This window comes from Columba livia, chromosome 4 (assembly GCF_036013475.1).
Source record: "Columba livia isolate bColLiv1 breed racing homer chromosome 4, bColLiv1.pat.W.v2, whole genome shotgun sequence".
NCBI lineage: Eukaryota > Metazoa > Chordata > Aves > Columbiformes > Columbidae > Columba > Columba livia.
Window position 1 is genome coordinate 66,380,144 of NC_088605.1, and position 16,275 is coordinate 66,396,418.

At 37.6% G+C, this 16,275-nt stretch overlaps 1 protein-coding gene across 19 annotated transcripts in view; it reads right to left on the minus strand.

Annotated features, from left to right (window-relative positions):
- Positions 1–16,275, minus strand: part of BLTP1 (bridge-like lipid transfer protein family member 1) — a 127,858-nt gene that overhangs the window by 64,935 nt on the left and 46,648 nt on the right. For all 19 annotated transcript variants that reach the window (XM_065062105.1, XM_065062106.1, XM_065062120.1 and 16 more), the window contains exons 22-34: positions 14,502–14,678; positions 11,980–12,108; positions 10,835–10,954; positions 8,532–8,809; positions 7,511–7,761; positions 6,728–6,986; positions 5,460–6,303; positions 4,528–4,598; positions 3,572–3,745; positions 3,132–3,252; positions 2,149–2,295; positions 1,638–1,765; positions 985–1,187 (exon numbers count right to left, since the gene is read on the minus strand). In XM_065062105.1, coding sequence (XP_064918177.1) covers positions 985–1,187; positions 1,638–1,765; positions 2,149–2,295; positions 3,132–3,252; positions 3,572–3,745; positions 4,528–4,598; positions 5,460–6,303; positions 6,728–6,986; positions 7,511–7,761; positions 8,532–8,809; positions 10,835–10,954; positions 11,980–12,108; positions 14,502–14,678 — 2,902 coding nt within the window. The remainder of the gene's footprint in view (positions 1–984; positions 1,188–1,637; positions 1,766–2,148; positions 2,296–3,131; positions 3,253–3,571; positions 3,746–4,527; positions 4,599–5,459; positions 6,304–6,727; positions 6,987–7,510; positions 7,762–8,531; positions 8,810–10,834; positions 10,955–11,979; positions 12,109–14,501; positions 14,679–16,275) is intronic.

Genomic DNA, 16,275 nt, shown 5'->3' on the forward strand with positions numbered 1-16,275 from the left:
TCTCTTACTGCTTTTGTTTTCCTCCAATGCCATTTGCTCACTCAACTTTGCACAGGGTTTTTGTTTGTTGTTTTGTTTTTTTTTGTGGTAGGTTTGTTTGGGGTTTTTTTGGTCATTGGTGGTGGGGTTTGCTTTTGTGTTTCTGTGTGGTTTTGTTAGTTTGGTTTTTGTTTGTGTGGGAGTTTTCTGGATGTTTTTGTTTTGTTGTTTCTCTTTTGTTTTTAGATTCTGTTTTTAATCCTACTTGTTTCACAGAGCACTTCCTCATGTCCTAAAGATTCCTATTCTTTGTAGTACAGAGTAAAACACAGCACTAACTGCTATAGATTCCATCAAAATTCCATCAATTTTAACAAAAACTGCATCTACTTTTGGTCATCTTAAGCTTTTCCAGGATCAGGAGTTATAGTAGCTGAATTTAATTCATAACCTCCTGAAGGAATTTCCATCACACAAACAAGAAACAATTGAGTAGATTTCATTTTCAGTTTTTCAGTCACTACAGTTAGAAACCTACAGCTTGTCATGCTGAAACTGTCAGTACAACGGGTATGTTATACCTATCTTGAAAATGTTAGAAAGTAGTAAGACAGCAAATAAGCATTTCCCTCATCAGATGACAAAAAATGGTAGCTGAGAAGAGATCAACTGGGAAGAAGGGAGCCCAGGCCTGAAATTTTCCCAGTGCTTGTCAATCTTGACAATACAACCCATTCACCATGCAAACTGCTTCCAAGTTAGTCTTGATTATTTTCACTCTGTCTGCATTTAAATGTAGCACTTCAGTAGAACAACAGAAAATAATTGGGAATAACTGTCCTAAACTTCTTTTTAGAGTATCTGCAAAATCTCCAGGTTCTAGTGTCTTTTTATCTGTGTTGATTAAAAAAAAAGGAAGATAACCAAACCACAAGACCAAAGCAAACTATAACCACCAGCTTCTACGAAAAGTGACATTTCCACAATTAAAAAAACCAGGCTTACCTGTGGTATCAAGGCCTCTAAGTTGTCCATGAACACGATGGATGTTCAGTTTAGCAGCAATTTCTTTTCCTTTTTCTGCTCCGGCATTGGATCGCAGAGAGCCAGAAGACTGGGGCTGCATTTTACTGGTTTGCATGTAGCGATCAAATGTGACAGAATTCCTCCCTGTTTCTGCATTGTTTGGAGTCTCCTCAACTATACCCCTTGAATATAAGGGAGAAAAAACCCGATCAAATCTCAGAGACATTTCATTTGATTTTTACCCATTTAAATTGTTAAGTGACATTGGCACAGCAGTATTAAAGAAGAATTCTTCCTAAGACAGAAGACAGACAAACTTCAGCAGAAAAATACTGAAAAGTTTAATTTTATCCTGCATGATATTTAAGCACAAAGGAGTTAAAACTAAGCTTCCAAAATTATTCCAGAAGGGTTCCTCCATTTCTTAAAGAAACTGCAATTCTAATTAGATATTATATATAACTTTTTATAAACCATAGAAGACACATTTTATTGCTTAACTCAGCCACGACAACTCTTTTAAATACTTTCCAGAACTGCAAAGCTATGGTTCAAAGAAATTGCTATCACTGTAGGTCTTTTGACTGCCATAACAAGAAAGAGCCACTAATAGTGATATGCATTATTCTTACCTATTCATACGAACTTGCGTGGCAATTCTATCAAAACACAAAGCTACTAGTGAAACGTGAGTCACGGTTTTCCCAGAAGAAACCCCTGGTGATTCATCAACAGATGCTTGTAGTAAACACAGGTTCACCTGTATTTAAAATTTCCCCAAATAGTAAAGAAATTTAGAAAAACATGTTACATTAAGTGCACACAACTATTTTCTGATACAATCTTGTCTTATAATTATCAGTACAATGAAAAAAAAAAAATATATAAAACGATCACACCTAGAGGATGTAAAAACATAACGACATTCCAGTCAGTTATCCCTACAGTGGTTGTTATTTAACTTGCACACCTACCAAAATCAAATTGAGCAGCTCCAAAACACACTATCCTGTCAAAAACTTCAGTTGTCTATCACAAAAACACTTAAGCTTCAGTTCGACTTTTGGGGAACTGATGGGGATGCAAAATAAGGGTAATTTCTGAGGCACTTGTCTACTAATAAGCTAAACAAAAAGTTGTTACCTTTGGTACAGTAACATTGGCCTGAAGACCTTTAATTGTCACATTATCTTGCTTAAGTGAGAGATTGGTCTGTGCTGGTCCCTGGTTTGTTGTTCCTGTAGTGGTAGTGTCTATTTTCGTTCCTCTAATATCCTGCTTTGAAGATAACTTGGAGTGAAGAAACAAGTGTTAGCACTTAATAATTTATTCTCAGTGAAACTCAGAGCTGCTAAGATAAAGAGTAACAGGATAGTTTATTAGCACAGAAGCAGCAAGAGATCCTGACGTCATTGAAAGCACAATACCATGATTTCTAAAACAAGGACTGTAGCACTTAGAGATCAAGTAGGTTTAGATCCAAAAGGGAAGCAGTGTCTAATGACCAGATTTCAGCTGAAAGTTTGAGTTATATGGAACAACTTATCATGAAGCAAATAATCAGTGTCTGTAACACTGTGAAGTCTAAGAAATCATGAAAAACAGAGATGTTCATTAGCTCAGACAGAAAGAACTCCTAATTCTGCAGATTACCACACAGTTATTTCAAGCTAAATTGTTTTTTTAAGGTATCAGATGAACTGCAAAGAAAACACATGCACCTTCACAGCTCAGTTTGGATTTCCTCTACCTCCTCTCCCTAACTACTGTAAAATAATAACTTATGTAATGCTGACATGAATATAATACATAAGAATATGAGTTTATAGTAATTTCTAAGCACAGAACATATGATCTTATGCAAACTATTGTAGATACTGACTAGACTGTCCAAAGCAGAAAAGCTTCAATCACATAGGAGAGATTTCTGGTCACTGAAAGACAGTATGTAACAGTTCATTATAAAAATGCACACACATTAAGCACAGGATGGAAATAAAGATGTATTCCAAATTAACATCTGATTTAATTATTAGATCTCAAAACACTAAATTAAATTTTTTTTATGTCAAATATATAAAGCAATATTCTTTCAAATCTTTGTGCATTTTTCTTCCCTTTCTTACATTTTCTGAGAAGCTTGTTTTGCTGTTCTGTACAGCATCCCGCAGAACTTTGCAGTGCAGATCATCAACAATTGCTGCTGGGTGTCGAGAGCTTGCACAATGCACCATCGCTTCTATATACCTGTGAGAGGAAACAAGCCCACAACAGACCATTTAAGCTTCCAGTTTCACACGACATGCCATCACTAATGTTTAATTAACACTGCAGAGAGAAAAATTAAGCATTGAGAGACACAAAGGGCACTTCCCAGGTCAGCATGACATTCTTCTAGTTTCTTCATAAGAAATGCAGAATTACATTCACTGGTTACAAAGCCCGCCTCTTCCATCAATAACATTATTCAATCATTTAACCTATACCATTGCTGAACAACACAGCTTTGATTTTAGACAATTTGTAGCTAAATCAACACTGCAGTAGTAAAAGTAAAATTCATTACCTGTCCAGTGCCTCTGCTACAAGAGGAGTCAGAACTACATCTACAGTTCCTTTTACTTCTACTATTGCCGTTGTCCGTGTCTGGAAGACTGGGTGATCCAACGTCCACTCTTCTGTTATTGTTTCATCATCTGTATTTTCTCCAGACTTCTTTTCCAAAGGAGTATAAGGCGTACTAAATGAGTCAAATACAAGTCAAATAATCTAGCTTTGTAAAAGAAATACAAAGACATCCTGCTATCATTCTAATTCTCAATAAAATGTGTATAAAGGCAGGTTTCTTCTACTGCTTCGAAAGCACACAAATATAATCCCAGAGCAAGGCCCTGCCCTGGGTTCAAGTTCAGCTTTTGCAATGCAATGATGGACACTTGCCATAAGCACCTCTCAGATTAATTTAAATTAAGCTGCAAATTGCAATCTTAAAAATGTACAAGTGGAAGCATTTAATTCTTTCACTGCATTTTCTTTTTGACCAACCCCAAACATTTTATAATAGAATACTCTGTTCTAAAATTTCTAAAATAGTTCCGTACCAAAAGCTACCGCTATGAAGCAAATTTTGGAAGGGCTAGCAAGAGCCAAAATATTTAATAGGAGTATCAGGAAAATCCTACTCTTAAAAAAATATGCTAAATAATGTTATGCAGTTATATAGATACATGGAGAGACTGAACAAAACCTTGGAGGAGATGCTGTAGAGTTTACAACTAGATCAATCACATAACCTAACTTGAAAATGTTTGAAGGCTGGGACGCAGGATGTGCTTACTCTGCTCTTATTGTTCCTGAGTGTCCATTCCCATGGTTACTGTGGGAGATAGAGCTCTGTGCTAGACGGACCTGGGGTCTCAACCAACACTTGCATACATATATTACCTTCTCATTATACACCAACATCAAAATTAAATAAGTTAAATTATTAACAACATAAATACATTTATACTTTCAACTTACTTAGATGTTGATCCTGTAAGCTGCATGCCTCTGTCCAGTAACGAATTAGCTGTGAGACCCTGTTTAACAATCTGAGATAAAAGTACAAAGAAATTTATTGCATTCCATTTATATATGGAAAAAAATACCCAAGGAATTTTCAAATGAAGATTCTCCTTACAGGATTTTTTCTTAAAAGAATATGCAGATTCTCCAATATAGTTTATAAAAACTCCTAGGGTTTTTTGGATTTTTTTAAATAACTTGACAGATTAGATTACAAGGTTTTTTACATAGATAGTGACTAATTGCTTTAAAAAAAAAACAACCTTGAAATACTAATCTACAAAAGTCTTGCATGAACACAAAGTGTTTGCTGGGAAGTGGTAATAAATTAAATTCAGAACTTAGATATCTATTTTCTACCAAGTCATTTCCATTTTTCTTTTACATATATTTCATTTCAGTTCCTTCCTTAAGCACGTATGCTCAGACCACATGCATCACAGGGGAAAAATAAAAAGCCCAAACATCTAAAAAAAATTTCCTAAATCTATGAGTTTCAACTTTACTTTGAAGCAAAACATTTACAGCCTCGCTTATCCTTTATCAGTATTAAATGTACTGCTACTGAAGTTCTATGTAATATTTTAAAGAAAATTCACATACATATCATTCAGCTGCGTATCATTCAACGGGCAGCATTTAAAGTGCAATAACGACAATTCAGAACACACATCTTATCCAGATTTCTAAAGCCATCTTTTCTTTTCCACAACTTCCCAGCCACACAGCCCATGATTTCAAGTCAGAAATATAAAGTATTCCTTAACTAAAAGCAAAGAACTTTCAAGTTTCTCATGGCTTTATTTACACTGCAGGTGTATTAAGCAATTTTAACTCGTTTTGAATTATTTTTCCTTTCTCTGCTCCTTCCTCCTGCATTTCCATACCTTAAAAGTTGGGACAGAAAGTTGTTCAAAAGATGACGAACTTTCTTCACTCGTTGGTGTGTCAAGGTCTAAAGGGCGATGTAGTGAGGATTTTGAAGTTCTTTTGTTAGTTGGATGCTTTACAGACCAGTTGATCACCTGGAACTGTGTAAGATAGTTTTGATAACATGCCATTACAGGCTGCTGGGAAGTTATTTGCTCACTTTCCACAGTCTTATCAGATTCCATGACATACATGTTCTCAACATGCTCATCATCTCCTCCCAGAGCTGAAACAAATGAAGCTTGTGAAGGATGAGTCTTAATTGGCAATGTTTTAACATCTTGACTAATGTCTCCATGGACTGTGCTTGTCAAGGGCCCTTCTACACTGTGATAAATAGATCCTCTACTATATTCAATTTTCTGAGCTTGTTTTTTTCTCTTCTTCCTTCCCGGATAGGTTCCTGGACCTTCATCACTACTTATTGGCTCAAACTCTTCTGCTGCAGAAAAATAAGCTTCACTATCAGCCATTGACATACTGGAATCCATTGAGCGATACTGGTGAAACGAGTTTGAATCCGCAGATGGAGTATACGGGAAAGAACCAAAGCTCCTCCTCTGCTTTGGGGAGTCCAAGACGTTCTCATCACTGCGAGACACGTCGCTGCTGAACTGCACGCCGACTGTCACAGGCTGCTTGTCGCCGTAGAAAGCTGCCGTGAGGCTCTTGGTGCTCCCGAGGCGGGTGGAGCACACGGACGCTTGCCGTTTGAGTGGAGACCGCAGCGGAGACTGACCAACAGGCCTTTCCTGGTTGCCAGGGGATGCAGGGCTGCCCTCCGCACCATCAACTGCAACGCTGTGAACACAAATTAAAGGTTCATTTGCTTATTTTATCATGAATGCTCCTCTTTTTTACATTATAGGAGCTGTCAAATGCTTCAGTGATTCTGTGACTTTCTATTAGCATAGCAATTATTTTCATCATGTTGATTACATATGAAACTCCGCCACTTGTTAGTTCACTTGTCTACATACAGAGGGTGTATAAATGAACCGTGATGGCAAGTGCTGTTGTCTTGCATATTGGATTTTTCTACCCAGATCAGGTAATCATTTCCTAACAGAGATCCAAATTTGCATTCAAATTAGGAATTGCAATTCAGTAGTACCATTAAAAAAAAAACAAACAATACCTTATAAATCACTAAATATAAGGGTTATTTCTGTCATGACACGTTCAAGAGTTTAATCAGACTTCTACCTGGACAGAGAGTACTAACCTTGCATGGCCATCTTCCCTTTTTGCACCAGACAAGAACTCCTTCTGTCCCAAGTGATCCTCAGTAGCTGACGACGGGCTGTCCTTCTCACCTGCAAGCAAGGGGAGCGCAGCACTAGAACTGCTCGTTTCCTCCGAAGATGATGAGGAGCTATGGGAGCGCAATGGCACTTGCAGGCTTAGATGTTGTGCTTTTCTTTCTATTTCAATACCCACGGATCTGCAATCCCAATCTTTTCGTTTTACTCCATTTGCTTTACCTAGAATCAGAAACAGGAAAAAAACCCTGAACATCTAACAATACAACTGCAATGCTCTCCTCCCTGCCCACTAAAATAGTAATCCTTGTTAAATAAAAGCCCTAGTTTTCCAATGCATACATATTCCAGTACCTTGTACTAACAAAAACTAATCGAGTCACAGCAGAGAAAAATTACATTGTCTCGGCAGACTGCTTTCTATATAAGTAAAACAGATGCAAGTCAAATAACGTTTTACCCAGAAAGGAGTTGCATTATAATATAATTTTATATTCATTTCATATTATATTTATTAATATATTAATCCTTTATATTATTATATTTTTATTGTATGAAAGCTTGCTCACTACTGTCAAGCTACTGTCTGCTCTTGGAAGGGCACATGGCCACTACAGGACCGATGCCACAAGAACACAACAAGTACTCATTAACCAGGATCAGAAAGACCATAAATACTAATCTGTAGTTAAGAAGTTACACTTCTGGGCAAGAGAGAGTAAAATTACAGTGTAATGCGTTCTCACCATCCAAAATTTTGGGAATCTCCTTCGTAATTATCCATTCTCCCGGCTGCAGTAAAGATTGTCCATAAAACATATCAGATTCTGCACTTGTACTTGAGAAAGCAGAGCTGCTTGAAGGTGTCAGTTCCTCAAGCTTGAAAAAATCTAGTCCTGTTAATGTGCCCCCGAAGAATCGACAACCACCAAGACAGCCACACTTGTTCTTGCTTCTCTTATTCCTCAGAGTATCATCAGGCCACAAAAACCACAATCTATACAAAGGCAGAAGAAGAGAAAACAAAACAAAAACATGACATCAGCCTTAGTACATTTAAACTTAGTGAAAACAAGGTCAAAAGATAACCCTCTCTCATACGTGAGCTCCTATTTCACTCAGTGTGAAATAAGTAAGATTTGTATCCGCAACACAGACATGAGCCATAAAACGTAGAATTAGCTCCAGAAAGGAGCAAATTGCAAGTGTATATGTGGTGCTCAGGCAACCATGCTCAGGCACAGATTATGTCCACCTGCCACAACACAGGCTCAGATCAACAGCATATTCTCTCAGCACAGAGGCAAGCACGACTAACACACTCCACGCTGGTCTGTGTTGCTTATGCCAGAGGCAACTGCTCTCTGGGGAGATGCACAAATCACAGTTGCAACATGCATCATGTTCACAGCTGCTCATCAGCTTGCTCACAACCCTTTAAGGCCTGTTTTCTGCCCAGCCTGAGAACAAAGGACAAATCCCCTCCTCTCCCTGATCTTCATTTTGAGCGATAAGGGAAGGGAGAGGGAAAAGTAAGTTTTTCCAAAAGTCATACAATTTTATGTAGTCCAAGCACATTCAAACCACCAACCCCACAGCTAAGCATTCAACATACTTTAAAAAATGGCAATGAATTGTAATCTATGTAAACAACAACAACAACAACAAAAACCAAACCAAACCAAACAAAGTTCCATCTTGAGATGAATGTATTAACTTAGATCCCGCCCAAAATTCAAATGCATTTCCTTCAATCATCTCTCTTACCTCTTCGTTCGGTTATCATGAGTCTCTAAGAAATGTCTCTGCACTTCATGTTTAGAAGGATGATCAGCAGCTAAAGCAATGTCAGCAGTGATGAGCCCCAAGTTGACAGAGCCAGCTTCCAGCCAATACGCCCTCCTTAAGATTGGCTGAAGACCAGTTCTGCAATTGTTCACCTGCTCAACATACTGTCTCAGTTGGAAGTCTTGAATGGCAGCACTTACGCCTTCTCCAACAGACTGGTTGTGGAGGTTGCAGTTTGCAATACGTACGGCACCCATCTGAAAACATGATTTAAAACATGAACTGATTAGGCATGAGCAAAACAAAGAAGTAGCAGCCTTAAACCAGTTAACACATCACCTACTACATTCCAGAAAGATCTCTGTAAATTCTTCTCTCCAAAAAAAGACAGTAAACCAGTTTTATATGCAGCATGCGCACCCATGCAAAAGAAGGCCAGCACAGAAATTAGTTTCAGTTTTTCAATAACAAAATTAAAATCTCTAATTCAGAGCCTCCTTTTGTAACAGCTTTGGACAGATGTTATAATGAATGTTTAAAAAAATTAAATCTTCACTGTCATCTAAAAAAACCCAAAAAATCTGAAACTTTCTAAATCATAGATACATTATTTGATATTATGTAAATCATTGTATACCCTCAGACTAAAATATTCATTATATCCTTGGAATACAAAGCTCTATTAACTCTACAATTAATCAACACCTCAGCGAGACAACCATGTTCAACACTACCCAACTCAAGAAATTCTAGATCCTAAACCTTAACTGAGATCCATATGAATTGTGCTACAGTAGCCCTTCTACCATCACACTCCAGTAGTTCTGCTGAAGCAAACAGGAGGCTGCTCCTCTCCCATGAAAAGCAGAATCCCAGTAGGAGCGAAGCTTTACCCCCACACTTGGCCGTGGGAACTGCTCACTGTGCAACTACCCCACCTGCCCGTACAGTATCAATTCTCCCCAACACTGGTGTACGGCAATAAAAGGTGACGTAGCCCTGCCACAAATTATTCGTCTTCAAATAATCTGAAGACACTGGACCAAGTTTCCTGCATAGCTTGACTCCACTCCAAAAAGTCACCATGAAATACCTGAAATTTCACAACAGGTTTTCAAACTTTTCGCAGCGAAAAGGAGAAAAGCTAAAAAAGAACCTGGCCATGAAAGAGCTGCCCACAGGGTTAATATTAAATTATTACTTCTTGTCTCTGTCACAGACTATAAAGGAGTACCAAAAACCTTTTTTAAAATGCAAATGAAACACATTCAGGATATAATTTTCAGAGTGGTTCAGGTATTAAGCTTCCTTTGAAAACACTACCATTCATATTTATGCCTGAAAACACAGTTAATATTTGTGCTGATGCTTTGTAATATTGGACTCAAAATAATTTTGAGACTCAAATGCATTTTTTTTACTGGCACAAGGTAGGAAGCCATGCAAATGACAAGATACCATGTCATTAAAAAAGTGTCTAAAATAATTACCACTTTCAGTTGGATTCTTGCTCATAATGTGAAGCTGTCCCCAAAATTTTACATGTTAAGCTTACCTTTTAAAACCAAATTTATTAATGGTCAGCTAAACTACTAGTCACACCAGCATAACACTTTTCTCCTTTTCTGTTGTTATCGTAAGTCAGTTGTCTGTCTCTTAACTTACATTTTGCTACACTGACCAAATTATCCTAGTTTTCTCCTGTATGACAGGATAACAGAGAGAATATCAGCTCTTCTCTGCACACCCTTTTTTTGAAGAGAGGACACATGATGCAGTACTCTACATTCAGCCAGGCATGACACTAACGCTTCTTCCACCTCTACCAAAGATACATCTTAATTCAAACAGCTGTATCACATAAAACCATCATGAGTTATCAAGCATTGACTTGTACACAATCCATCTCAATCACTTTCAGCTGCTGAGTTACTAATTTATAGGACAAGCTCTTATTAGCTCTCAGGTACAGACACATTTATATTGCCCAGGGGTTTTTTTTATTTTTACTCCAACCCTGTAGCTTCCACTCTCATTTTGGCAGACAACCATTCATTCTTACCATTTTCCAAGATCATTAATGAAATTAGTAAGCAGAAGCCAAAGTGACGTACTCCTGGCACAGTACAAGGCAACATTTTATCATTTAAAGTTTCAGCAATCCTGCTTAGTCCATTTCATGTAAGCAACCAATAAATTCAAATAGCTATTCTATCAAAAATTACAAAGAACTCTATTGACAAAAAAACTATTTCAGTTGCAATTAAGAGAAATATTTTTACCTTTATATTGGTGGCACAGCCATGTTCTACCACATACAGATCTGCTCCATCCATGGCTAAGCGTGTCATAGTGTACTTTAAATCATCAGATGTTGGGCATGGCCCAGGGACACAGTTCATCTGAAGAAAAAGAGATGTTAACCTACATTTAGGAGCCTTAGCTTAATTTGTGCTTATCCTTTTATTTACGTTCTCTTTAACAGAGGCCTAAAACTAGAGCAATGAAAAGTGACTTATTCTGTAATATCAATATAAGCATAAGGGGTGATTGTGTGTTGAGGTTTGTTTTCACTAGTTCATATTTAATTTTTCTGTCCAGCAGCATCCAACTGAACCCAGTTGGATGTCCTGACTTCTACCAGCAAAAGGCAGATCAAGTGTCACAACAGAACATCACAACAACTGGAACAAAACAAGGACAATGTCAAAAGATTATATCCAGGAATTATACTTAAAATATGGCAAGCCTCCTTTGGTCTTCATGTGATCACACACATGCACACCAAGAGACAAGCACCAAAAGCAGAATTCACAGTGACATGATGGGTAACTAAGAGTCCCATGTTGTGTTGTTGTTGTGGAGGGGGTTGTTGTTTCGTTTGGTTTTGTTTGTTGGGTTTTTTGTTATAGTTTGGTTTTGTTTGTTTGCTTTTGGTTTTGGGAGGTGCGTGTTTGTTGTAAAAAAAGAAAAATATCAGAAAGAATCCATGGAAGCTATAAGTTGTCAGCTTAAGTCTCCCATCAAAGCACTGTTTCAACAAAAGAGGAAGGATATGGGATGAAAAAGTACCATGGAAATGTGCCAAGAGAACAAAGGCAAGTATGAGTTTTGCCTCTTAAGGGACACTGGAGTGTGGCCTCTGGCTCTTAACTGTCATAGCAGATCCAAGAAACTAGGCATGACTCCTGCAGATAGTGTTTCTTTAAATAATTCAAAGAGCACCAAAAACATATTGCGCATATCCACAGGTAAATCTAGAGATAACTGCTTTTATTTCTAAAACATAATTAGCTATAATTTATCAAAGGGAACATCCAATCTGACTGCATACTCCACGTGGCTTGATAGCTTTAAGACTGGATTTCTAAAATGTTCCAAAGAACCTGTGCAATACAGCAAGCAATTAAGATGGATGAAAGGTTACCTTAGAGTCACAAAATCGTCGATCAATTCCATGCTGGCATATTATTACAGATTTTGGCCTTTCCAGTTCAAATTCCCGGCACACCACATGAAACACAAAGGTCTGCCCCCATTCCAGAAGACACGCAAGCTGTAGGCAAATAACAGCACATTGTCTAATAGGAAGTATGTAAAATGAAGTTTCACATTTAACAGAGTACTGAAAGAACATCACCAGAGGCTGGGAGGTGAGCAGGAGTGAAAACAGAAGACCCCACCGTAACATTCTGGCTGCATTATCTTGCTTACACATGAACTATCTCCGGTTACTCAAGACTGATTTTTATTTTTGTGTGTGTCACAACACGCAAGTCTCTGTAGTATTCATGGGTAATCCTGTGACATTAAACAATTTCCTGAATTATTCCTAATATATAAGGAAGCAGCTTCTGCTAATACTGTCAACTGAGAACTTCATTGTAAAGACAAAGATCCCTCTATTTCACCTCAAAAAACACCTCAAAATACTTTATCACCATTCATAATTTAAATGTCGGCCTTCCTTCTACAGAAGTAACAAAGTTCAATTAGAAAGCATAGGAGGAAACTGGTAAAACAGAACAGTGCTGAATCCCGCCGGACCTCGTAATTAGCCTATTGTTGATTTAAATCTTTTATATAGTTAGCTTATTCATAAAGGAAATGATTCATGACTGTCTGTCTCTATTATGAGAGGGAAATGGCTTTTCTTTGGCTAGCCAAAGGAAAGGACACTTAAAAATCAGCAGTAATTGAACTGGAATTTAATATAGCTATGACTGTCTTGCACAAAATTTCTCTTCCTCCCTTTAGTGTTGAACCTTCACAAATTCTTGCAATACATCACACTAAGAGAGGAAAAAAGCTAATGACCCTGAAACAGTGAATTCAAGTTCTGGTCCATAGCAGTGCTGACAACAAAAAAATACATTAAAAATCCTGTACGGAGCGTACAGTGGAGAATGGCATTGTAGAGGAAAGAAATCCTTAAGTTGCATCAAGTATTTTGAAGCGTTCTCTAACATCAGAATACTTTTTGAAACAACTAGGTTTAATTTTGAAGCATAGAGCAGTAAAGTAAACACCATAGCCTATCTAAATCAGTAGTAGCATTTTGGGAAATACCACCACCAAAGTCCCTGTTTGTAGCATGAAAATGTAGCTGAAGTCTATTCTTCAGATTTACTGAAGTTGCCTGTATGCCTTATTTTGACTTTGTTTGCTGCAGAAGTTTCCTAATGAGATAAGTGTTTAATCCTAGAAAATAAAGCCAGCTTTTAGAGGAATAAGAGGATGTAGAAATGTCTTAAGAAAAGTAAATAATAAATAAATAAACCAAAGAGTAACTACTAAACAGAATTTATGTATTTTTTTCATGTCTCAGAATACAATGACAAAGCAACCTTTTTTAAATATCTGGCAGCCCACTCCAGAAATAAATCAAAGTGATTTGCCTACTGTATGCTTGGAGCCATTATTATATCTGGAGAAACAAAGCAATATAAATGGTAAAACCCAAAGGAGTCAGTGCTAAGACTGACCTAAGAGAATCCAACACTGTGAAAGCAAAGTACGTTCCAGTAGGACCAAGCATCAGAATTTATGCAGCGAGCAGCATGACTGAGCTACCAGCTACTCTCCCGCCCATACTTCACTCCCACAAATGATCTCATTTGTCTCCTATTTTAAAACATGGCTTTGTCCATAGCTTTCTATGGAAAGGCAGAACTTTATCCAGAAGCTAATTCCTTTCCAGATGCTCAACTTGACACCCTCATTACTGGCAGCATCCCTTCATGCAGATGCCTGTATATATCCAAGAACCTTACATTCCAGGGATGCCAAATTGCCTTTCAGACTGCAATCACAAGCAGACGCTACTTGTCCTTCCCAGAGAGTTAACCAGCAGGGGTAACAAACTTGCATCCCCAGAATTCAGCATCATAAAAATAACCCCAGAGGAAGTCACAGGCAACTAAGTCATCTCATACTTAAACCTTTTGAGTAGCTCTTCCTTCCTCCTCTTCATCATGTTACCTATTTTATGACGGAAGGTATCCCAAAACAACTGCTCTGTTTACAGAGATGTATTATTTACCTTGCGATTAAACCACTTAAAGGGCATGTAGATACCCTGGTTGCCTTTCTAATCAGTATTAAGGTGCATTAACATACATAGATGCAACATACATGTTTACATGTAGTGACAAGAGTATTCACTACTGATTTGTTAGTGCTCTGTTACTGTCATGTATTCAAATTCTTACATAACAGTAGCCACACTGTTAGACTTAGATTTAAGATTAATATCAAATTCAGCTCATTCAGCATCTCCCATCCATTCAATGAAATTCTTAGATTTTCAGACTATAAAATTATGGTTAGTTCAGATAAAGATGCATCGAAATCCAGCTGAGACCATGTGCTTTCCAAAATCTGCACTACACTAGTTTTACAAGAAAGGAGAAAGGTAATGCTTCAAAGCGAATGGTTTCTAGATGGTACCTGTGGTGCCGTAACTTTAGCTGTAAGACTTCCAGCCTGTACATCTATCAGCCACGCATACTCCAAAGTGTCACTTCCAAGGGGCAGACCTTCCGCTGAAAACATGGCGTGAGCGCGCAGCTGCAGACCCGACAGGCTGATGTGACCCTCTCGAAGAACTTCATCCACTGCAGGTCGCTGTTAAAGACAAGTACGTTAAAAGCTAACATTTGCAAAGAACAATCAATAGAAAGTGCAAAAGCTGTTTAGTCAGAGGTACTTCATACACATTCATCTTCACCTCTAAAATCCTGTTGACTTTTGTATAGCTATCCAGTCCCAGGACTTCTCCGCATTACTCAAGCAACAACTTAGATGCAAATCTTAGCAAGGGGGAGAGCGGAGTTTATCTAACCCAAGCTTGTTTTCATTTTTAGCAACCATCAAAAGCCTTCGCTTAGTGAACCCCACACAGTGACATCTAGATGCCATCTGTCAAATATTACTGCAATAAAGTATAAACAAAAAATGGAAAACAATGTTTAACAATGCAAGTGATCAAGAGGTTAAAAAACATGACTTATGAATGTTTACCACTATGAGTAAGCTGACACATTATTAAAATAAAAAAAAGGTTATCAGAGGCTGTCATCTAAGTTGTACTTAACACCAAAGTATTTCTTGGCTAAATTAAGCAAAGCTACTTGTTTGCAGATATGAAAATTCAGTTGTAATACTTTTCAAAATAATTACCAGCCAGAGAAGAAACTGAAAAGATAAACCAGCACAGGCATACCCTAGAAGCTTGTGACTGCATATAGGTAAACTGTGGATTAAAGCCAGAACTCAACAGCAAAACTTATCTTTTATTAATTTTTTTCAACTTTTATTGTGCCTGGCTTGTCTTCCACTGTCAGCAAAGCCTTTGGAGTTGCTTAATGAAGAAGAAACATGCCCTGCTCTTTTGATACCACTAGCAACCTATGTCTTGATTCAGAAGTTATTTCAAAACGTGAAGATAAAACAATTGGAATGGGAAACATGAAACAACTATATTTGCCCAGCTCGGTAAGGAACAATTCCTGTTCCATATACAACCTTCACATTTTAAGGCTAAACTAGGGACTATCAAACAGCACTTTTTGAGATACGTGATGTCAACAAAGGGTCCTTTTTTTATTTTTTTAACCAAAATATAAATGTTCCCAGTATTGAACGTCAAAAATAAACACAAAGTGAAATAGCAGGCAATAGTAACACACGTAACTGATAACAAATTTCTTCACCATATTTTTAAAAACACGCCACCCTGGATGTCTATCACTCCAACCAACGGAAATTCCCAGGCAGAAGTCTTATTAGTCAGAGTTAAGGTTTCTGAATTAAAATAAATCCAACCAAAAAGAATATATAGACCCTAAGGCAAACAATCTAACCAGAGCATTACTAAGATTTTTCAGTATTCTACCTGTTTAAAGTAATGCAGTAATGCTTGTAGATCTTCTATTACCATTACATTCTACACTGCCAGTCAATTACACATTCCAGACTGTAAATTTAGCTTCAAGAAAGGTCAAGGCCCATCCCTGCCTATACTCAATTTCCAACTTTCTTCAAAACATCTATAGATGCAAGTGCATCTATAAAGAACAGCAAGAATGGCAACCAAACCAAGACAGCTCTCATCTCAATACAGAAAATGTGAGGAGAAACTATGAAGCAAATAAGCTGAGGAAGTACCTTGACAGCAGGAACTGTAGGCAAGAAAATCTCGTTCATGGAAGGACAATTCCAT